This window comes from Calonectris borealis, chromosome 15, assembly GCF_964195595.1.
Source record: "Calonectris borealis chromosome 15, bCalBor7.hap1.2, whole genome shotgun sequence".
NCBI lineage: Eukaryota > Metazoa > Chordata > Aves > Procellariiformes > Procellariidae > Calonectris > Calonectris borealis.
In genome coordinates this window covers 18,800,941-18,824,081 of record NC_134326.1, presented here as the reverse complement: position 1 = coordinate 18,824,081, position 23,141 = coordinate 18,800,941, and the positions used below count along the sequence as shown (strand labels likewise).

The 23,141-nt window shown below is 49.6% G+C and overlaps 1 protein-coding gene across 1 annotated transcript in view; it reads left to right on the top strand.

Moving 5' to 3' along the window:
- Positions 1-23,141, top strand: part of PDLIM4 (PDZ and LIM domain 4) — a 54,492-nt gene that overhangs the window by 25,870 nt on the left and 5,481 nt on the right. Inside the window, exons 3-5 of the mRNA XM_075164532.1 lie at positions 615-699; positions 17,727-17,905; positions 20,298-20,455. Coding sequence (XP_075020633.1) covers positions 615-699; positions 17,727-17,905; positions 20,298-20,455 — 422 coding nt within the window. The remainder of the gene's footprint in view (positions 1-614; positions 700-17,726; positions 17,906-20,297; positions 20,456-23,141) is intronic.

Sequence of the window (23,141 nt, the reverse complement as noted above, 5' to 3'; positions counted from 1 at the left end):
TTTTAGGACTTTTTTTATCTGGCACCTGTGTTGAAAGGGTCAGGATGATCCATACAGGGCCACATGCCTTCTCCCTGAAAGGCATTTGTATAATTCCTGCTGTGGTCCAGTATATAGGCCTGCCAGGGAATGCATATACATATACACACATTGTCAGAATATGTTTCAGGATTCAGGGCCAGAATAAAGGGGCAAAGCCAGGAATATGCAAAGCAAGAACCACCACAAGCCTGTCTACTGATTTATTGAACTGAAATAAGTTTGTGTCTTAAATTCCACACTAAGTTGGAGCCTGTAGTTCAAGAATGGTTTTGAGCTTCATGGTTTTAATAGCATGGAACTGGCATCTTCTCTATTTACCACTGTACTATTTCTGAGGATAATTTTAGACAAACACACACACACACACATATATATATATATATATAAAAAAAATTCTCTGGCAGGCCTATATACTATATATATGTTTGATTTGAGGGTTTGGGGTTTTTTGGTGGTGGTTTGTTTTTGTTTTGTGGTTTTTTTTTTAAGAAGTCTGGTTTTTTTGTTGTTTGGGGTTTTTTGGGTTTTTTAAAAAGCAGCTTAAGTTGAGTTTACCTAATTTCTGATTGCAGAGCTGAAGGGAAGACCTGGTCCCCCCCTGTTCTGGAAGATGGCAAGGCCCAAGCGTACCGGATCAACATAGACCCGGAACCACAGGTACGGCAGCAGCAGCCCTGCGCACAGGCTGGTCTTCCAGCTCGCTTTTCCGGGGAGAGGAGATCCATATCTGAAATCTGGAAAGCCCTCTGCTCTGCCTGCGGTTCTTCCAGAGGATCAGCAGTTTCTATGCGTGGTTTCAAAGCGTCATGGTGGTTAGACTTCTCCGTGCAGGTTTTGCTGTGCTTTCCTTGGGCTGGTAAAGCCCAGGCTCCTGGCTTAAACCCAGCTCCGTAATTGCCCTCCACGCAAGTTAGGCTTTGTTAAACCCACTTGTCAGTGGTGTGAGGGGGCTAGGCAGCGCCCCGGGGGTGGGGAGCACCCAGCACCGGACCCCCCTCGGGGCCGTGCTCAGCATTATTTGGATGGAGCTATTGGGAGCCCTCCTGAGGGCTGCCCGATGCCCGCCCTGCCTGGAGCACAGCGCGCCCGGCGTCTGTTCGCACCTGCCTTGGGTGCCTCCGTCTCTGCTGCTTCCAAAATCCACCGCACCCTCCTAATCCCGTGGCGGTGAGTCACTTCACCTGGTGGTGGATTTTTTTTTTTTTTTGCCATGGTCTTTTTTTTTTTTTCTTTTTTGTCTCACTCCTTTCCCTTCCTCCTCTCTGGTTTGCAGCTTGTCTCTTCCCTCTGTCTTCAGCTCTTTTCCCTAGACCCTCCTGCCAGCACTCTGCCTTCCCACCCCGTGGTCTCCGAGAGCCGGGGCAAGGGCAGCGCCGGCTCCAGCAGCAGCCTGCTACCAGGAGGTGGATCAACAGATCTCCATCTTTCGTACCCATCTCTTGACTAATAGCTTGTTAGCGAGGCCAGAGATGACTCTCATTCTCCTTTGACTCCTCAAAGGGAAGAGGAACAGTGTCTCGCTCCTCCCTTTCTGCCTCCGAGTTACCCGACTGTTGGGTTTTTGGGTGTGCTGGCCCGTGATGCCTGCTGTAGAGGTGTCAGGAATGAGGAGGAGACCGGGAGGAGGGGATGGGGCAGGGGCTGTCTTGCTCCTCCTCGGATGGGTGCTGAGCAGATGCACATGCTGCGAGCTTTCCCAGGGCACACAAGGTAATGGATGGCAGGACTGAAGCCTGCTGAGACTTCTCACTGCTGCGGGCTGGCCAACCCCTCCCAGAGCAGTGGCAGAGGCACCGGAGCTGCCTGCAAGCTTCGGAAAACAAAAGTACATCAGTTCAGGCTGACAAAAAAAATCCTGCGATTGCCACAGCAACGCGGGAGGGTTCTTGTGCTGATGCTGAGTGTTCAAATATTGCTCATATGGTTTCCTTCTCCGCAAAGGTGGTTTGTGTTATGGGCTGTTTCGTGAGAGCTTTTTCTCCAGCGCTTGCAAAGTGCCCGCGTGCAGATGCTCTTGGCTTAGCTCTGCTGCTCGTTCCTAGAGGTGGCTCTTTGAGGGTCCTGACAAGGGTCCCAAGGTCCCCCCACAGCCTTCCCTCGGCTCAGTCCAGAAGGAATACAAGACCTGCAAGGGTGGAAGAGGGTGGGATGACGGGACAAGGAGTGGTGTTGGCTTTGTTTCCCTTCAGTGAGGAGTGGGGAGAGAGCGCTGGCAGCAGAGACTCCACCAAATGACGAGGACAGGGGTGAGATTCTCCAAACCCCACGAAGAGCAGATCCGTACAGTCACACCTGTGAATCTGTTGGCCATTGCAGCTATGTGGAATTTGCAAATATTTTGCATTCCTGCCCGGGGAGAGCAGGCAGAGGGGCTTGCAGCTGCTGGCACTGCAGAACGGCAAACCCGCCCCGGTATCGCGCACAAGCCACTCGTGGGTCTGCTAGTCTTTCCTGCGCTGACTGACAGAGCAGGGTGATCTGTGTGCTTGGGCTTTGAGTTCTGGCCATGTTTGCTTCATTAATCAATTACGGCAATCTTTTTTGACAGATATTTTTTCTTAATAGACTTTGATGTGCCCAAACCCCTATGAATAATATTAAATGAGGAACAAATGTGCAGCAGTCCCACTGCCAGATACAACATTTCTGAGGTTTAATGTAGATTGGATTTGAATCTGGCTATTAATATATGCTACATATGGATCTTTTTAAAAATTAGACAGTTACATAGAATATAATGAGGGGGTAGAGATGGATTTTCCTGAATCCAGACCTGCACTGAGAATGTGTAAATCTGGGGAGTACTCAGTGGGTAAAGCAGATGCGTTTGCGGCAAGGCACCGAGAGAGGCTACGAACAAGAATACACAGGGACAGACAGCAGGTTCCTGCTCTTGCTCTCTCTTTCAACGGCTGTATCCCCACATCGTCTTGCTTAATGGCTTCTTGGGTTTCCCGGAGAGGAGGTGAAGGAGGTACCATGCAAATGTTAGGGTATTCTTGCTGTGGTGGCACCCGAGATGCACTGGTTGACTCTTCTCCCTCCCCAAACCGACTGTACCTCGAGCGTGGTTCACGCTGACTGCTCGGGACACGTGCCAGCAGCCGTCCTGACCCCCGCGTTATTGCACATGTCCTCTGACTTGCATGATGCTGAGGGTGATCATCAGCACCCAAGAGTGCAGACCCTTGCGGCAGGCATCCCGTCCCCTGGGAGCGGAGATCCTGGTCATGGCTGGAGTCCCCTATGGAGCGATGCCATATGACCCAGGGCTGTCCTATGCTGTGTTCAGTCCCTGTAGCAAAAGCACTTATTAGATTGTGAGAAAGAAAAGACTCATTGTAAAGTAATAGCTTGGCGCAAAGTGTGCAACCTTTAGGTGCACTTCCTCGCGTCTGGAAAAAAGCAATCTGCTTTGAAACACAGGGAGAAAAATTCTGCTGGAATTCTGCCCTCAAATCACAAAAATAGGTTTGGGGTTGTCCTTGAAAAGGGTTTTGAGAGTTTTACCCCAAGTGGCCTTTCCAGTAATGTGGAGCACATGTCTTTCCTTCCTCCAGTTTTTACTCTACCAACTTTTCCATTGTACAGGACAAAGATGTCTTGAAAGTCTTTTGACTTGTGACTACAGTAATTCTTGCTGGAGGCCCCAAAACATGTGAGCGTAAGCAGAATGCCTAAATCTGTGCAATTTCTAGGAAAGCATGTAGCCTATAATTACATTTTAGTTTACTTAGGTGTAATCTTTGTCTTCAAGGCCGTGAGGCTTGCAGTTATCTTTTGTGCAAGAGAACTTGGAAGGTATGGACCTGCTGATGAGCTCTCTTCTCCTTCTAAACCTGTTGTGGTTTGTCAGTTGAGCTTTGTGGAAAACCCCTACCCAGAGACCAAGACTGTAATCGATCCTTATTAAAACTTCGATTAATGCCATGAATGCAGGGGATAACTGCCCTCACAGCTGAAGAAGCTGGAAGTGGAGAGAGCTGCTTGTCCACAATTAGCAGAAATGACACCGAGCAGGATGCTAGTGAGTCACCTTCATGAAATAATACTTTAAAAAAAGCAGACTTTGGTTATCAGTTGGTTACACTATACAAGTCTGTCCTTAACAGCAAGGGTCTATGGAGGAGGACGCAAATTCAGCGACGTTCAGACTTGCATCCTAAATAACGAAGGGCTGTGTCTTTGTCAGACCCGGTCGTGGGTGATGGCGGGACCCACGGGGATGCTGCGGGGTGGCTCGGGGCTCTCCAGCCAGCAGCGCCGTCGCGTGAAGTCAGAATTCCCGTCACGCAGACATGACATCACTGCTGACGTGTTGGGATCTCCGGTCTCGCTTTGCCGCCGGCTGTTTGCCTGGTGTCGGCGTCGCTGTGGGCTCCGGCCTCGGCCGTCCCTCCCCAGCAGACGGGGAGAGCGGGAGCGCCGATCCATCAGTTTCTGGAAGTCCCACTGTCTTTGGCTTCTTGTAGCATGAGCTCCTAGTCAAAATACCGCCATGTGGTGCTAATAAAAGGAGAGGATGTTTGTTTTCTTGGCTGTTCCCACACTGCCAGAATTGGCCCAGGGGGGCTGGAAACGTGGGCTTCAGGCCGTGGGGCAGAGCCCTGTCTGCGCTAATTGACAGTAGATCAAGTGTCTGGGTGTGAGAATAGTTGCAGCAGAAATTAAACTGGCAGTGTGTAGCTGGAGCTGGAATGGGATGCAGGTCCTCCCAAACCTGGATATTTGGCTAAAATAAGCTACGTGGGGTGAAAGGCTGGGTTTCCTCTGGCTGTCTGGAGAGGGAGAGGCACTTCCCGCAGGCGGCCGTCAGCCCCGTCCCCGTGGGAATGGCATCCCAGTGCCACCCAGCTGGCAGAGCGTTCTCGGGGGGAGGGATGGGGACGGTGGTCGGTGCTCCTGGTCCGGCTCACCTCGCTTCTCTCTCCGCTGTGCTCCGTGAGCAGCGGCTTTCCGAGCCCGACCGCCCGACTGAGGGGCGAGTTCTGGGCAGCGGAGAAGAGCTGGTCTTTCCGTAGTGCAGGGGAGTTGTACGGAAAGGATGAGGAGGCTGTTTCTGCTCGTCACTTAATCTTTTTTCTCTAATGTGTTATTTTGCGGTTGATGCTGAATTCTCAGTCTGTAAAGATTAGTTTGGTCTGACTAAAATGAGGTGCAAGGCGTGCAACTTGCCATGTGAAAATAGCAACCAGGATGGGGTGAAGAGAAGGAACTGGGGCAAGCTTGCATCTACCATAGCTGTTCAAGCAGCCTGAACCAGGCACTGCAGGCAACCCAATGCTACGTGTAAACCAGGCCTATGGAAGTGCAAACATACCCGGATTTGCTTTGTTAGCAGTACTGTTCTCAGACGGGCTCAGGTCTGTATGGTTGCAGGACTAGCGTTATGCTGGCTGGCAGGGCACGGGTGACCCGGCTTTCTGCTGCCTGGCTGGAGACCTGCTGCCTCCCGTTGCGCGTGTCCTCCAGGCAGCGTGGGCTCTGCAGCATCATTCCCGTGAGCTTCTCATACCTGCCCTGATCTCAGAAATAGTATCAGTCTACTATACTGCTGATCATACTTGCTCCTAATTAAAAAAATTTTTAAAAAAAAAAAAAAAATCACATGTGGGCTTCAGGTGTGAGTCTGAGCCTCTGGTGTCCCTGCTCGGGGCGCCTGGGCACAGCAGTGGTGTCCCGCAGTGGAGCAGGGAGGGGAGCTTAGTGCTAATTTGTCCCTTAGCACTGATTTTAACAGCTTTAAAAATGCCTTAAATATTATCATATTTATTTTTTGGTCTCATAGATTACCATTACTTTTTTTTTTATTAAGGGTGAATGACTCCTCATTTGATTAATTGGCTCCGGATATTGCTTTAAGTTCTCAACGGGCTGGTGTTGTGCATTCCGTATGAAATTTCCATATACATCTTTGCAAAAGCACAGCATAGGCCATTCTTATTTCTGTGAACCGGGAGTTAAAGTCTCCTCGCTGGAGAGGTGGAATTTCCTTTCCCAAGGTGACCGACCTTCCTTCCTCCCTCCCCTGGTCTGCACGGCGGGATGGGCCATGGCTGCTCCTGGGAAAACTCTCGCCGGGCCCCCCCGGCTCCCGCATCGAGCCAGCCCCCGCGCGGGCATCGACTCTAGTGCTCTCGGGGCAGGAGGAAGGGGAAAACGTCTGCCTCGTACTTTTGGGAAAACAAAGGATGAGATAATGCCCTGGCACGAGACCGGGTTCCCGTCGCATGGGAACTCCCAGCGTGTTGTTTGAGGACTGATTTAATAGCAGAAACATGCCGAATCCTGAGGCTGCTGTAAGCGGCGTCAGCCTTGAACTGCGGATACCCAGGCAGCGTTTCATACTCAAATATCAGGGGTTTGTACACCACCAAAATCTGCTGATCTAATTTACTGGGTGAAGAGGTTACGTACAAGTTGGTGCACACTTGTGTTTATTTTTTTCCTGTGATATAATATGGAATCATTTGAAAGCAAAGGAATTTTCTCAGCACCGCTGTAATGTGTCGAACTGTCGCAGCTATAACCTTTTATGTGAAATCCTCTAGATACCTCTTCTATAAATCAGCATCTTTATTAAGTGAGCTTCAATAATCCTGGTATATGAAAGAGGAAAAAACAATCTTAGGATAAAGGGAAAAAAAAAATGGGAATGGAAACTTCAAAATGGTGTTTTCTTCTGTCCAGGTAACTTGAATAGTTTGTTCTCATCAAAGGTAAATAGGAGCTGTACTGAAATAGTAGCAGTGTGGGTTGATTTAGGACAAAATAGAAAATGCTATTGGGTAGGGAGCTAACGCAGATGTGTACTGTGTTATTTTACTTGATAACATCAGTTTCAGTGATGACTCCGTTAACACAGGTAAGGAAACTGCCTGCTTGTGTCCTCAGAAATACCGAGTGTCTGTTTGGAAGCACACGTGTAGTTTGGTGTTTCTGTTCTTATCCATCGGGAAAAATAACTTACCCCATTTCATTTTTCCTTGTTGCTCACTTAAGATGAATGAATTGCTCTTTGCAGTCGCTTGTTTGACCTGCTGGGGTGAGAGCGTGCAGAGAGAGCCCTCCCCGAGTGGCTGGGTGCAGGGGGGGGTGGGTGCTGGGTGCAGGGGGGGGGGGGTGCTGGGTGCAGGGGGGGGGGGGGTGCTGGGTGCAGGGGGGGATGCTGGGTGCAGCAGGGATGCTCGCTGTGGTCCCAGACTCTTTGCAGCCAGCCGAGCGGCATGGGGCGGACCGGCCGCCAGCACAGCGAGGGCAGGGAGCGGCTCCCGAAACTCTCTTTGGCAGGACGGGTCGGTAACTGGCGTCCCGGAGAGCCCGGGATGGCCGGGCTGCAGCAGCTGCCTCCCGTCCCCTGGAACGGCGCGTTCCTGCTGCAGAGGGCTGGGATGTCCCACGGGCACTGCCAGGGCTTGTTTGTTAGCAGGAAAGCCAGCGATGTGTTTTTGACTCGAGCTGAGTTTATCTGCTTTATTAATGAGTAAAAGCAAAGGGTCAGGGCATTCCAAAATGAAAACCAAAAATATTATCTTATTGCTTTTGTGTACCTTACTGTGGCTTTTACAGAAGGAGACGTTCGGATAAGCCACGCTGATGAAGTAGGCATCTCTTGCGTTTAAGCATGTAATGCTTCTGTCATCCGAAGCCTAGCTTGTTGCCAGTGATGCTTTTTTCTCTCGATTAGCTGCTGGTAGTGGTTATGGAAAGAAAATCAGAAAGTGTGATATGATAACACCTGACAATGCAACAATTCCCCCATCTGGGAGTAGAGAGAGACAGTAAGCTGAAAAGGATGAAATCAGGACATCGCCTGTTAGTGTCGAGCTCACTAGGTTTGTTCTTTAAGCCAAATGCCAGATGGTGAGAGAAGTGATTTAATGGTAGCATTAAATAGTGGCTCGGTCAGGTGGCACTGAAATGGGAATAGCAGCATCTTCCCTAAGAGGAGGGGGAAGCAGGCAGGAGGCCGGGGTGGATCCTTGTTGTGATGGTGGTTTTTCTCGGGGGCAGAGGTTGTTTTCTGTTGGCGGGGAGGCTGACCCTGCGGGCACAGCAGCCCCTGCACTGGCAGGAGCATCAGCCTGATGCCTGCACTGGGCAATGCTCTCCTGCGCCGGAGCTGTCTGCGCCTGGGCTGGAAAGGTGAACGTTTGGAAGGAGAGAGAAAATCCTTTCTAGAGCTTAGACTGTCGTTGAGCTTAGCTGTGGCTAGACAGCCTTCTGGCAGGAGGGCACTGCTGCTGCCGGAGAGGGGAGGAAATTTCGAAGCTCCTCTACCTTTGTTATCCAGTGTTATTGTATTGCAAAAATACCTGGAGGTTTCACTGGTGTTTATTTTCTACTAATGGTCATTAGGTTTTCGTGTATGGATGAAAGTTAAATACTACTTACAGGATACATAGAAATTCTTTTATTCTTAGGCTTCTTCACCTGGTCTAATTTCTTCTAAAATTACTTATCATGAATATTAGTTCTGTTCACATGTGAAACTGTGACTGAGGTTGTCTTAAGATTGCGAGAGCTGCGGATACTCACACCTAGCCTGAGCCTGAACAGAGCTGGTTGCGGTACTGCAACGCAGTAGTTACTCTCATGTCCAAATGTACTCACGTTGCCTGTGCAGAAAGGCTTTTTCTGCAGAATTTTGCCCGAAGGTATTTTGAAAACGCAGCCAGTATATCCTGCGCCCTCCAGTTCAGCGGAGCGTATAATCCCCAGCTATCTTGCTTTTTTATGAAAGTGTTAATAAAACAGATACTTTTGTACAAAGCCCTCCTCTGTCTGCTTGTTAAACACCCCTTTGCACCCTTGATATTAAAAACATGCCCTCTACGCTGGAGCAGGCGAGATAAATGGAAACACATTTTAATCATTCTTGCCAGTCTTGGGTAACTTTTTTCCATTGCTGTGGATTTTTAAGAGGCCGCTGGGGAGCCAGGTAGCTTAAGGGATGAAGTCGTGGCATTGCAGCTCAAGTCCCTCTTGAGCTCTTTAAGTCACACGAGGGCTGTGGCTTCTCCCGGGTGAAGCTGTTTGCTGGGAGCCAGCAGCCGTCAGACCCTCGCTGGTGGCTGGGGTGGAAAGGTGTTTGCTCTGTGTAGCTAGCTTCTCTCTTATTGTGAGAGATTATCCCTGGGTTAGATGTATGCTGGCCTCAAGCTATACATTATACAGTGCAGAACACGTGTATGTGCAAATATACAGCTAGAATATTTTCCTAGCTTACCCTAAAAACACTTCTTTTAACAATACTGATACCTTTTTTTTTTTTAGTGATACCTTTTTTTTTTAGTGATACCTTTTTTTTTTTTAGTGATACCTTTTTTTTTTTTAGTGATACCTTTTTTTTTTTTAGTGATACCTTTTTTTTTTTTAGTGATACCTTTTTTTAATAATTTTACATCACATAGCTTCTTACCGTGAGAGCACTTCTTCAGAAAGGGGTGGATGTCTTCCTCCTGGAAGTTAAGAAATTCCCAGCCATCATTTACAAATGGTTTAGAAACGTCCCCGTCCATGCGAATGTTTCAGATGACTCTTGTCAAGGTTGCTCTAACCCTGTCAAAAGTGACACCTCATTTAAAGCTAGAAGGAGATGTTCAGCTTTTACCTCTCTGGTGCCGTCACTCCTGATCGGGCGCTCGGCGGGGTGAGCCACAGCTCTGCGGTGCCCGGGGCGAGGGCAGCGGGTGCTTTCGGTCAGGCCCCAGCTCCTGGAGTCGTGTGTTTATGGAATTACTCCTGAAAAACAAAGCCAGGCTGCGGTATGTAAAGGTGTGTGTGTTTTGCCTGTGGAAATGGGGTTTTGTGGTTGGAAGTTCACACTGATGGGAGATGGTGGGGCTGACCTCAGCCTGCTCCCTGCCATAACAACCATTAAATAGAAAGCAATGGAGACTTTCATGTAACGCTCTTGCTTGCAGGAGTTTCGGCGCAAATTGCAGAATGCAATACAGAAACAAGCACTTTCAAATGAGCCTGACTGTCAGGTCCGAGACCACAAAGCCGAGCAAACCTTAGCAATGCTTGCAGGGGCTGCACCTCTGCCTGCCTGGACGTGACTTGCGGGTGTTTTTCAGCATGTCCAAGACCCGGCACGAGGCCCTGGGGCTGGTTTGAGCCCCTGTCCCGAGATCTCGCCTGCTGGGCACTAACAGCCGTGCCGCCTCGGGGTACAGACCGTCCTGGGGACGCGGGCGGGCTGGGGCTCGGCCAGGCTCCAGCTTGAGTCCTGTTTCACGTGAACGTTGTCTGCGGCCTCTTAACTGAAAGACCATCTGATTTTAAGGGTTTGGTCTCTCACTTAGAGATCTGAAAAACGAATTTGGCATTTAGCTGACGACTGTGAAAGGAGTGTAGTAAGGACATGATGGGTAAAGTTTTTCTTCAGGCTGTGGTATACGCTGAAAGAGGAACTTGGCAGAATATTTGAAATCTGTCTCATAAAATAACCCGCACGCTCTGTTCATCCAGCTCCAGCAAACTACACCCATCCTTTTTTCTTATCTTTAATCTTCTGAGCTGAGCTAAGTAGTGGGATGGTTCTTACTAGAGCTTTTTAAAGTTCGAGTGAAGTCTGCTGAGTCTGTAAAACCGGCGTCTCGACAGGACATCTGAACGGTGCTGGTAGGGAAATATGTGTTAAAATGTGTGTAGCTTTTAAAATTTATCCTTTTTCCCCAGCTTTGCGGGCAGCCTTTGACATGAGGGTTTGCCATGAGACTTCCTTCAAGGCAGTGAGCTGGAGAATCGATCCCGCTCCTGCAGGCACCGGCCACAGGGTAAATCTGTTATTTGCATTCAGATGAAAAGAGGGACGTCCGTCCCATGTAGCTCCTCTGTCGGGTAATAATAGGATTTCCATTTCTGGGACTTTTGAACCAGTTTATCAGAGACAAAGCACTGTCTTTGCTGTTGAAGGAGGAGGAAGGGATCGCTGTATTGCAGTTGTCTTCTGTGCAGAGGCTGAATTTCAGTCTTGAGGGTGTCGGGATATGCTAGGATACGTCTTGGTGTCAGGATATGCTAGAATACGTCTTCAGGCTTAATTGCTTGTCACATTTGCACGAAAGAGGACTTGCAGCAATGAAGGCAGTAAAATTTCACCCACAAAAAACCCTCTGCCAGGAGAGGTCAGAATCAGGTCATCAAAGTCCGACTGTACCGCTTCAGTCAGAAGAACAGGTAGCCACGCGCAGAAATTGCACCTTTGCTTTAAAAAAATCCTTGCCCGTATCCTATCCCTTTCTCTTGCTGCCAGGTCTGAGCTAGTCCCGTTGAGCCCTGGGCAGCCAGCAGTGCCAGGCGCCCGTTGGAGAAGCCGGGGAGCCCATCACCAGGCTGTCGGGGCGCGTTGGACAGCAGGCGCAGTGGGCACGGGTCTCAAACTGCTGCTCAGCCTTGCGGGAACCGTGATGGGTTTGCTCTAAGCCGACCTTCCTTCGGGTGTAGCTCTAGAGGCAGATGGTCTGATGATGTCCTAATAGCGATAATAGTGCCATACAAACATTACCCCGGTTCTGCAGAAAAGTACCCTTGCCCTCTTCTCTTCTATGGTAGGCAGCTGAGGGACCGATGCCAGGACACATCTTTTAGCCATATATTGCAGAGACAGTTGGAGAAAGGCTGGCCGGCGCTCTGCAGACACAGCTGGGCTCAATTACCAAAGCTCGGAGCGAGGGAGAGAAAAGTCAAATGTCGGCGGGGAACCGGGGCGCTCGGGCTCGTCCTGCCGCCACTGGAAGATGGACACAAGTACCCAAGCGTGCTCACAAGAGGTACCCCTGCAAGGTGGCCCTGTGGCTGAGGATGCTTTGACCTCCTGGTGCACAAATAGCAACGCTCACGTCCCTAATTCAGCATTTTGGCAGCAAATGTCTAGCTGACATCGACTGATCGTGTTCTGGTGTTAGGAAGAGAGTGGATCTGAAGTACATCAAACAGAAAACTGCTTTTGGCTGAGCCAAGCCGTTAGTGACCTTCAGCTCTGTTTAAGTCTGACGCAGCGTGTGTTTGTAACCGAGAGCAGGACTGGCTCCCCTGGGCTTAGGACAATAAACATCTTGGAGGTGATCCCCGCTGCGGCTGGGTGCCTGCACCGCTGGGAGCCGGAGCTGCTGCTGGTCCGTCCCCCGCAGATCATCTCCCACAGCACAAGTGGGCTCCAGGATGGATTTGGGGCTGGGAGGTGTAATGTCGGAGGTGTGTTTGGCTCTGTGCTGGTGGGTCTGCTCCCAAGGAAGGTTTCTCAGATATGTCAAAGCTGCCATTGCTCAAAGCTCTTCCAAACCTGGCCATGGGTGTAGGTGCTTAGGTGAAGGCTGTAGGAGCCAATGTTGACCTCTCAAATTAGCAATCTTCAGTTTTCATCTCTGTCTGATAGTCTGGAAAACGAGATTAAATATTTTGTTTGTACTTCTGGCCTTTTAAGGGTCTAATTTAAAACACTGTGAAGTAGATGAGCTTTAAATGCTTTGGATCAGAACATGAAGTCTGATGTTCTTTAAAGCTGTGTCTAAAACTTGTGGTTTCTAGAGCTAAAGACTTGTATTTTAAAAAATCTGGAAGGACAAATAGGGCATTTTGCAAAATATTTTTAAAAAATCCTTTTTTTTTTTCCCTTAAGAATAAGAACTTGAGGCAGCAAAATGTCAAACTTTAGGAAAGTAAGGCTGGATGTATTTTACCGAAGTGTATCAGAATACAAATGCGAGTTCCCAAAACTCTAAAGAAATCGTGTCTGGTGCAGCACATTCTCTGAGCGCGAAGGGCAGTTAACCCCCGCAGCTCTGCCAAACGCAGCCCTGAGGAGCACGGCTGAGGGCGGCTGGTACCGAGAGCGGCCGAGGTGGCGAGCACGGGGACCGGCTTGCCGAGAGACGGGCTTAGGTTTAAATCCATGAGTTAAACTCTTCCCAGCTTTGGATCGCAACGTTATTCCTGTTAAGCAGGCAGCTGAAACTGCGCGCTCGCCTTGATGTTTTTTTAAAAATCAGAAGAGATTTATGCTTTTTGTTGACTCTACAAAAGCTGGTTTCAAAACATGGTAAACTCTTTCCAAAAGAGACAGGGACTGAGACTGATTTTGAAACCTTTCGAAAATTCCTGCCTGGCCGCATGTTTTCCTACTTATGGGAACACTTATTTCAGCTTATAGATTAGCTTGATAGAAGTTTTCGATTTTTGAGTTTTCTGTTCTGTTACAGGTTTGGCTAAAAATCCTGAGGGATGAAAATGCCTCAACTCAGCCACTCCAGCAGAGTCAGTGGCACAACTGTAACGAGCAGGCAAAACCTGTCATCTTACCCGTTACCTAGAGCACGCGTTAGATCTGCGTGGTGAAGCCACAGAGTATATTTGCATTTCTGCTGAAATCTTCAACTTGCTTCTTTTAATGCTCCCCTATATGTTTCCTGAAATTGGATACGACATGTCCTGCGAAAAGCATTTGAGCTTCATTACTGTGCTGATTGTGCTCCTTGCTCCGCTGGCTGTGTCCGGGCGTCACGCTGTAGCTAAAGGAAATACCTTCAGCTGATATAGGGGGAAAGAGATTTGCTAATAAGCAGGCATGGAACAGAGGGACTTGCTAGAAATTGAATAAGTGCTTGTAGAAAAAGGAAGGAAAAAAGCTCTCCCTATTTCTGGCTCTTTGAGGAATTCTCAGGATTAAATCCAAGAAACCTGTCATTCAGCATTTTTCCCTTAAATATAAAAGGAAAATCGTTCCTTTCATGCTCTCTGGTGCATTGTGTGGTGGGGACAAGAGCCAGGCATCCGAAAACCGGTTAAATTTCTCTTTTCTTCTGTCTTAATAAATAGTGGCACCCAAGAACATGCTTGAGACTCTGTATAGAGTGAGGTACCGCTCAGGGCAAGCAAAGGCGGTGGCATCTGGCTGTCAGTGTCCGAGGGACAGTGGAAAGAAATGGAGCAGCTCAGGCACAACAGCCAACCCAAAGTGCCTGATGGGCACTTTATATCCCTGCGGCAGCTCGCGGCAAGGCGCTGCTTGCTGCCAGCGCGGCTCCTGCCACAGCCGTGTATGCACAACTGCCCCGCTTCCTGCGCCTCCTGCCAAGAGAAACGCTCCCGTACGCCGTGTTGCGTTTTCCTTCTGCTGGAAATAGTTCCTCGGGATATAAATACTGTATCAGTAAGGGTCAGCCCTTACCTGTACGTGATAAGGCATGGGCTGTGTTCATGCAACGCTGATAAATGCATCTTGAGGAGGAGGAGGTGGTTTGAGGCCATGCAAGGGGTGGACAAGGCAGGTGCTTGCTGCAGGTTGTCTTTTTCTGTTTGCAGTGGCTCATTCTCCTCCAGATAATCCCTTTTCCTCTGCTCATTCCTTCCCCTGGTGGCAAGGGACAGGCTGGGGATCTCCAGAGGCGGTCGGTCTGGCTGGGCACTGGCCAAGGGCACTCGCTGCACATCGTGCTGCATCGGTGCTGCAGCCGCACACAAAACCACCCCAAACCCCACCTGCTCCCTGGGGCTGGGACTTCAAACAGCTCCTTTCCAGCTCTGCCTCGCGTTTATCTGATGTGGGATGGCTCTGTGACTCATGTTTGCCAGGAGTGGGGAGGCCTGGGCTCCAGGAGCTCCAAATGCTCTGTGTCCGGAGGTTGGTTACACTTCGGAATTGATGGTCCTAGAAAGCCAGCGTGAGAAAACAGATTGCAAGTTTCTGTTTCGTAGGCTAAAAGAGTTCTCTGCGGTGAAACTTTGCAGGCCAGCTCTTAGGAAGGGTTTGCAAACCTTCTTAATTTAAGAGAAGCCATAAAAAGCAAGGAAAAAAGCCAGCAGAGAAAAGCAAATTAAGTCCCGAAGGGAGGAAATTTTTTCTGATCTTGAATTTGAGAACTGGAAAGAAATCCATCTGGTTCTAGGTTTCTGAGAACGAATGCATGAGCGGTTTGCACAATGCGAAGCCTTGCAGAGGTCTCACGGGAAAATGCCAAAACAGCCTTTGAGATGAGAAAAAGGAGACTGAGCTCAGTCCCGGGAACAGCTTTTTGTGCAATAGGAAAGTTGTGTAGCAGGGAAACTGAGAGCAATAAGGAAGGCAAAGACTGGTGTGCCCTCAGAGGGGTAAATGCTTTCTGTGTGTTTCCCACAAAGCCATTAGCTGCCCCTGACGTGAAGCACAGCTCTCCAAAGCCTGCAGAGAACTTGGTGGAAAAGGCCGAGGGACATCCATTGCTTCACCTCCGTGGTCCTGGTCTGGTAGGTGTTGGGGTAGCAGGAGTGCTCCGGTGTCCGTCAGGAGGAGCCCGTTGATCCCTATGGATGCTGCTGGGTCACCGGTGGCTTTATAACACGGCTGAGCAGACGTAAGGGTGAGCTGCCACCACCACGAGCATCCTCCTCCCGCGGGGACGGGCAGCCGGTGGTGACCGGGGACACCGAGCAGCTCGGCAGTGGAGGGAGGGCTCTGAAACACCCCGTTTCCATCACTGGGCTTTCGTGCCTTTTGGAGAATGTCCAAGCAATAAGTTTTAGCTTTATAGCAACGTTTTGCTCTTGATGTGCAAATGATTGAGCTTAACGGGAACGAATGGCCAGCGCTTTACAAACTACCTCAGATTAAAGCAAGTTGGTGGAGATTATGGTCTCTAGGCCCTTGGATGGAGGAGGTTTTCATTCTAGAAATAGCCGCCAGCCCCGTGCTCCTCGGCGAAGGGTCTGGGTGTCCCTGGTGCGCAGGAGCCCGTGAGGCCAGAGGAGAGAAGGACAGAGGACCCTGCCCTCTCCTCCGCAGGCAGAGGCTCCAGCCACCGCTTCCCTCGGGCCGAGTGCACATCTGGGCCCCGATGCACAGATAATTAACGATAATGGCTTTTTAAAAGCCTAACTCTGGCCTGCCAGGCAGCCTGGGCCATTGCTTTTTTCCCCGAAATGTTTATGATCCTTCTTTTCCTCTCTGTGTCACGGTTGAAAGTGTTTTCTTTATTCCCCTTGAAATCATAATGTAAATCTGGGAATTGGAAACACATAGCCTGCTTGTAATTTTTTTTAAAGAATATAAATTGAGGAACAGTTAAAATTATATTATTCCTGGCAGCGAAATTCCTTTTTTAATAGATAATTTGAAGTTATTATGTTGGAAGCAGTTCTCCCCACGTGTGTGTGCATGCACGGTGTGGCAGGAGCGGTGCCGAGAGGGCTCAGGGTGGCTGTCGGGGCTTTCGAGGCGGTGGAATTGCCGGGAGCTTGCTGGAGTCTGCAGTTTTTCAGCTGGTGGCAGAAAAAAAACCTCAAAGGCACCATCTTACAGTTCTTAATTAAGCCCGGTTTTTATCAATGGGAGTTTTGCCTTAAGAACAACTGAAGAATTGGACTTTCAAGATCTTTTTCTAGCAGGATCTGGTTTTTATTTTTCTTAGCTGTTCATTTTTACAAGGCTTGGGAGCACCAGTGTTTTCTGCTACGCACCAGTGATAGACATTTGTTTTCAATTAGTATTTATTGGATTATTTTAGTCAAAAGTAAGCTTTGTATTAGAGCCCCGCAATATGCACTTTGTTATTTGTTCACAGGACAGTGTTTTCTTTTTCTGCTTGGTTTTGCATCAGCTTCAGTCTACTGAAAAGCTGGTGCAAGGCAGCATCGCTGGGGATCTGCCCTGAAACAGATTAAACCAGATTAAACAGATTACAGCCTCTTGTACAAGCATCTCTTTCTTCCGTCGGTACGGGCATGTTTCTAACTCGCACGGCTGGAAATAGCAGGAGCCGGCGCGTGTCCTTAGGCTGTGTCTGGCTTCCTGCTGCTTTTCCCGATAGCTGGAATTAGCCCCTCTCTGGGGAAGGGGCTGCTGGTCGCTCCCCAGGCTGAGCGTTAGCGGGTAAAGCCTGGCTCAGGTGGCTTGCGACAAGATTAGCGGTAGGTACTGTTGGATTTATGGGTGTGCGCGGGGCTGACTAACAAAGCCTTGGAAAAACACATAGGTAATGTTTTATGTAGGGAAAATAATATGGAAAACTTGCGTTTTAATGGCATCTGAGTTCCTGACTTGAGGTCATACGACAAACAGATTTCCGTAGTTTGCCTTGGCAAGTAAAAAGCTAGTGAAAATACGAATACCGAGCTAAACCCTTGACCAATGCATTTCTCACTCTGTAAATGACTGATCTTCTTTGGGGAGAAAACCTCCCGAAACGAACACGGATCTTTGTGGACGAGGGTAGCTGCAAGTAAGTGAAGATACCAGGGTTGGCCCCTGGGCTTCAGGTCTTGCCCAACCTGGTTGTGTAGCTGCAGAGCTTGGGTTTTATCGTTTTACTAATGTAAATCAGCAGTGATTGCCCCAAGGTCAGGAGAGCGATAAGTGCTCTCGGAGTGATGTAACGTGAAATGAGAAGCAGACTCGCAGCCTTTCTTTTGCGGAAATAACAAATATGCTTTTACAGGAGAATAAATGCAGAATACTTGGCAGCGGCTCATTGTGGAGAAACAGACAAGTTCATTTGGTTGGAGACCAATGAGAGCTGCACAGATTCAGCAAGATTTAACTGCAGGTCAAGCCTGAGTTTTCCTTTTCCTGCTGCATATCTCTGTTTTCCATAGTACATATAAAATATTATTACTGCAAACTGCACATCCCAACACAGCCTTTCCATCTGTATCGTACTAAGAACTATAAATCTCAAGTTTTTCTGCTTTTTCTTCTCTTCTAGGATAATGGGCCTGCCCAGAGCAGGAGGCCGATGCCCCACGGGGCTGGTGGCAACCCCATGGACAACAAGCAGATGCTGAACGTGCAGCACCACCATCCCACCCGGCTCTACGCTAACAGCGGCTCCGAGTCGGCTCTGCCGGGCCAGCTGAGCGGGCTGCACATCGCTCCTGCCCAGAGGTAGGACGAGAGCACGGCTCGCGCTCTGGGTCCCGCTGCTGTTCATGCAAACTGGGTTTCAGGGGTGCACGTTGAGGCTGTGGTGCTCCAGGAGCTCCAGAGATGCCGGGTTCAGCTCCTGCTCCATTAGTCGGGGGGCGGGGGAAGGAAAGGGGAAAAAAAAAGGGTTTGGAGATGCCAAGTTCTGAATAAAATGGCCACGTGTATGTATGTAGCAACTGCAACACTGAATTTAAGCTTGTGATGCTGAAGCAGTGTTCAACCGTTTATCTTGGAGATGGGTGAAGGTGCTGGTGTTCCAGATCCACGCAAGATCCTTTTATTGCCGATGGGGGTAGGTAGATTAGCGGCATCAGGTCCAGTCCCCAGGCTGAGATTAATGCCACGGAGTGTCACAGACGTTAGTGTCCTGGTTTTTCAAAGTATATGTTCAAGGCAGGATGGAAGGGGTTTGCCTTCCTAGGAGGGGGGATCACACTTCCACAGACCCCGGAGCAAACACTTGGCCTGGGAGCTGGAGGTATCCGCAGAGAAAATTAACCCCAGTAAACTTGGGATGTTTATAAATGTAAGATCTGCTCAATGCAGCTGTCGGGGAGGCTGGGAAATAAATAATGCTCGTAGGAAAGAAAAAGCTTTTGTATAGCCAAGAACGGTTTGGGTGGATAACCCGGAGCTTGAGACAGGCCAGGTTGTGGACTGTGATGCTTTTGCATGGCTTACGCTGCTGATGATTTATGCTCCTCCAGACTGGTAAAATATTCTGCAAGAAAGTAATATCTGTATCAAATACAAAGAGCAAAAAGAGTTTCTTTTCAGCTCGGGAACTCTGTGCCTGCACAAATTCATATTTCAGTGACGCTGCGAGCCAGCTTATTCCCTGTGCTGCTCCAGGAAAGTTAATGAAGTTGGAAAGAAGAGAACCGCACAAAAAAATACGGAGAACAAAATCTGATGTTATCTGCGTGTGAGCCAAAAGCCAGGGGATTAGCTTGGGTGTTTGAGTAGAACTGGGTCAGAAGTGCGTTCTCTTTGAATTTGTGCTTCATCAGGCTGGACTGGTCAAAACCTGCCCTTTTTCATTGAAAACCTGTGAACTGATGTAGGAGAGGGCTGTAGCAGGGCAGATAGGCACTCGGGGCACACGTGGAGCGTTTGGGCTGGCCCGGAGTCGCGGGGATGGGTCCTCAGCTGCCCCGGCAGCCCCGAGCCCTGGCAGCGGCACTTCTGCCCCTCGTCTCGAGAGGTCGCAGCCATCAGAGCCGTGGGAGAAGCTGGCGGGTTGCTCCCAGAAAACAGAGTTTTGGCTTTTCTTGGAAAGTGAATTTTGTTTGGGTTTTTTTTTCTTTGTTTGTTTGAAAGTGAATTTTATTCCTTCCTTTTTTTTTTTTTTAAGTGGGCATGAATATAATGCTGGTGGAGAAAATGAGTCAGTTCATGGCTAAAATGTGTTTAGCTGTCTGATGGGGTTCAGGACTCTTGCTATTTTTATTGGTTTTGTAATGACCTTGATGACCTTCTCCTTAAAAACGAAGAGGAGCCCCTTCCCACGAAGCTGTGCTGCGCTTTGGGGCCTCCGCGAAGCGCAACAGCACTTGAATTCGTCTCTACTCAGCAGGACACTTAAACATCTACCTGAAATATTTTTGATTCTAAACTACACTTGCCATGTTTTGATGTATTGAATGAACTGGAATAATGGTTTAAATTACTATTTGTTGTCTCTTGTACCGCAATTGTGCTGCGTAAGGACAAGGAGCAGCTTCAGGTCTGGATGCTGACGGTCGGCGCGTGGTTGGGGGCTGCTCTCGTGTCCTGTCCTCGGTGCTGTGCAGCCCCGTGGGGTGGTTTTCTCATTTAAGCTGTGGGCTGTGTCTGGCAAATGGATCTTTTAATGCAGTCACCTACAGAAACGCTAACTTCAGAAGAGGCGTTTGTGGATGGTAAGGGGATTTGCTGTCATGCCTGTTCCTGGCAGCAGCACACGCTCTCCCGGTGCCGGATGCCCTAACAGCGGAATGAGGGGTGGGTGGGTCCCCTGGCCCTACGTAATTAATGAAATGCATTGTTTCACCCATTTTTTTTCAATAAATTCCATGTGTGGCAGAGCAATTTACAGCGCTTGTAAGCAGCTGCCCTCTTTCCTGAAGGCATCTGGTAACTGGGCCAGCCCGAGCTGTGTTGCCCAATCCAGCCGAACAGGGAACGAGTTTGACTTCCCTGGTTCAATGGCTGTTCCTGGGACAGGCGTACCTCCAGGCAGAGGAAGGCATGGGAACAGAGAGGTGTTTAATTGAATCTGTGGGAATGGGGAGGTTTCAGTACCTCCCTGATGAGCTGACAATTGCTCTTTATGTTTGACTTGAGCCTTTCTTTCTTTTCTTTAAAACAGCCTGGACCCCTTGAAGTCTCTTCCACGGAACAGAAACGGGATTGATGTGGAGTCAGATGTCTACAAGATGCTTCAGGATTATGAAAAGCCCGTTTCGGAGCCTAAGCAGTCCGGATCCTTCCGATACTTGCAGGGCATGTTGGAGGCTGGCGAGAACGGTAAGGAGGTTGGCACCCATAGCGTGTCCCAACGAGTGCCCTACACCTCCCCACGACCGGGGCTGTGGCACTGCACTGCTGCGGGGCTTCAACCGTCATTCGGTCCCTCTGCACCCCGTTCCATGGCCCCACACCCACCAAGCTGCTGTTGCAGGCTTAGCCTCCTTCTCCTTCCCTTGCTGAGGTCCAGAAGCTTGAAGAGCCTCTAAAAGGACCTGTCTGCAAGAGCTGATGGGGTGGGTTTGCAAACTCTTCTGCTCTGTCATTTTACTGCACATCGCCTCGGTGCTGAGGCAGCTCAGCTCAACATGGGGCAGGGTCCAAGCACCCTGGGAGGGGGAACACCCAGATGGCAGGTTTCAAACCAGGGATTCAGATGCTCAGGCCAGCATCTGGGGGCTTACCAGATGTTGTGGCTGACTTGAGCATCATGTCAAAGTTGGATTTGCAAACAGCTTCTGCATGGCAGCTGTTTTCCTGAGATGGTTTATGAAATGTGATGGCCTAAAGCAGTTTTGTAAGATCACCGGTGGAGAATTGTAGACCTGTTTGAGTAAATGGCATTTGCATAAGGACGTGGGATGCTCCTCAGCAACACCGGGATAGAGATCAGGAGCTCTTGGCTCACTTCTCAGGTCTGTCACAGCTTCCTGCCTCCGTCGTTAACACGGGCAGGAGCCAAATCTGAGCATTAAATAATAAGATCCCGAAACTATACATTTCAGCTTCTTTTTATTTGCCTTTCAACCTTAAGTCCATGGGGACTTTTAAGTTCAAACTTTCAGGCTTCACTTTACAAACATTAGGGCAAGATTCTTCTTTCTGCTTCCTTCCAAGAGCCTCATACTCCGATCATGTGCATCCAGGAACTTAGATTTTATGGGAAAATACCAACTACTGCAAATCTCATTATGAAGCTGCAAGAGGTAGCGAGTCAGGCTGTTGCACTTCAGTTTCTGGGTATATAAAGTGACGGAGAACCCTATTCTTTGACTAGAAGGATATTGTTTCTTGCTTCTCAAGAAGCACGATCGCAGGTAACTTCTGAGCATCAAGAGTTTCCACCAGTTTTAGTTTTCTCAGTAGTACTTAGGCATGTCCACAAAACCTGAAATGGGATCAGCCTTGGAAGTACTGGGTGTAAATATCACAGCCCCTCCTTGACTGGCAGGAAAACCGATGTGGATTACAAGTTCCAGATGTACCTTCAGGTCCTTCTCCGAGAGCAAGCACAAGCAGCTTCCCAGTGAGGCGTCTGCTGCACCCCTAGGTCTCCTCGTTAGGAGGAAGCAAATAGGAAGCACCTGTATTAATCCCAATTAATAATGCTGCTGCCTTCCTCCCTTCTCTGTGCCACGAAAAGGGAACAAAACTGAAGCTTGGCTGTTTTGCTCCTGCCTCCCCTCGCATCCCACGGCCTTGGGGTGGGAGAAACCCAGGGCTGCCCTTTGGGAAGAAGGGAGAAAGATAAAGGGTGTGGGCTGGGGGGAAGGGGAGGACAAAGAGGTGCCAGGACAGTCCCTGGACCCTGGGACTGTCCCAGCCAGTCCTGGACCTCTGCTCGCCCCGGCAATGTCTCGGTGCCAGCCCATCGCTGATGCAGCACCCTGGGTTTGGAGCCTGGGGCTGAGACGCTGCTGACGGGTACCAGCCAGCGTGGCGGCAGGCTGGAGCGGTCACCTCCCGGGGCTCTGCCACCCACCCTGTCCCTCTCGGCTGCGCTGTGCAGCGGGCAGAGGGGGCGTGCGGCTGGCTGCAGGCACGGTCTTGCTCGTGCCTCAGCTGTTACGATGCTATCAGTGTTTATTTCGTAAGGGATGAGAAATTAAGTGAAAAGTATCTCTCCTGGCATAAGCTCTGTGATGTTTCAGCATGGTTGAAATCCCCATGAGTGTTCCTGCTAGGTTGTTTTACCCTAACTTCCACCCCTGCTCCTTTTTCCTTAAGCCTAAAATTTCCTTAAGCTTAAAATGACACATTTCTGCCCTGTGTGAACCTGCTGTGGATTGTCCTTTTAAAGTCAAGATCTCCTCTCCTGAGGAGCTGGGTGTCTCAGGCAATGACCTGTTTTATATGGAAGGTGTTTCTACTGGAAGCTGTATTTTCTTCAGCACCGCCAGCCCCATCCCATGCCTGTAAGAAGCAATGCTTCGTGCTGAGGGTCTGGTGGAGGCTGGAGGAATCGCAGCAGTCGTCTCCGTAGGCGCCCTTGGTGCGGGGAGGACGAGCGCTGCAGCCACAAACGGGGATGGCGATGGTTAAGATTGTGGAGTTAAAGCATCTCACTGCCTTGCTGACGACCATAAATTACGATGAGACTGTGGGCTGGTAAATAGAAGGAAATGATCCATCGTTTGGGAAGATGGGAAGCAGCCCTCTCTGCAGGGCTCATTTTGCTGTAAAATCTCTTTCCCCCCCCCCCCCTCTCTTTTAAGCAGCTTATCCAAGTGCTCTGTCTGAGAGACAGTGACAGCTTAACTGTTAAATGTTGGCAGATGAGCGTGTCTAGTCCAAGCACGCCGTATCTCACGCTGGGAGAAGCCAACAGCTTGAGCAGTTGTTTCGATTTATTCCCAGCAAGGCAGCGGAAGGACTCGACGGGAGAGCTCGGCTGGAGCCAGCCGAGTGCTCGGAGGACCCCTGGGGCGGAGCAGCCCCGGTCCGCTCCTGGGCAGGCAGACTCGCA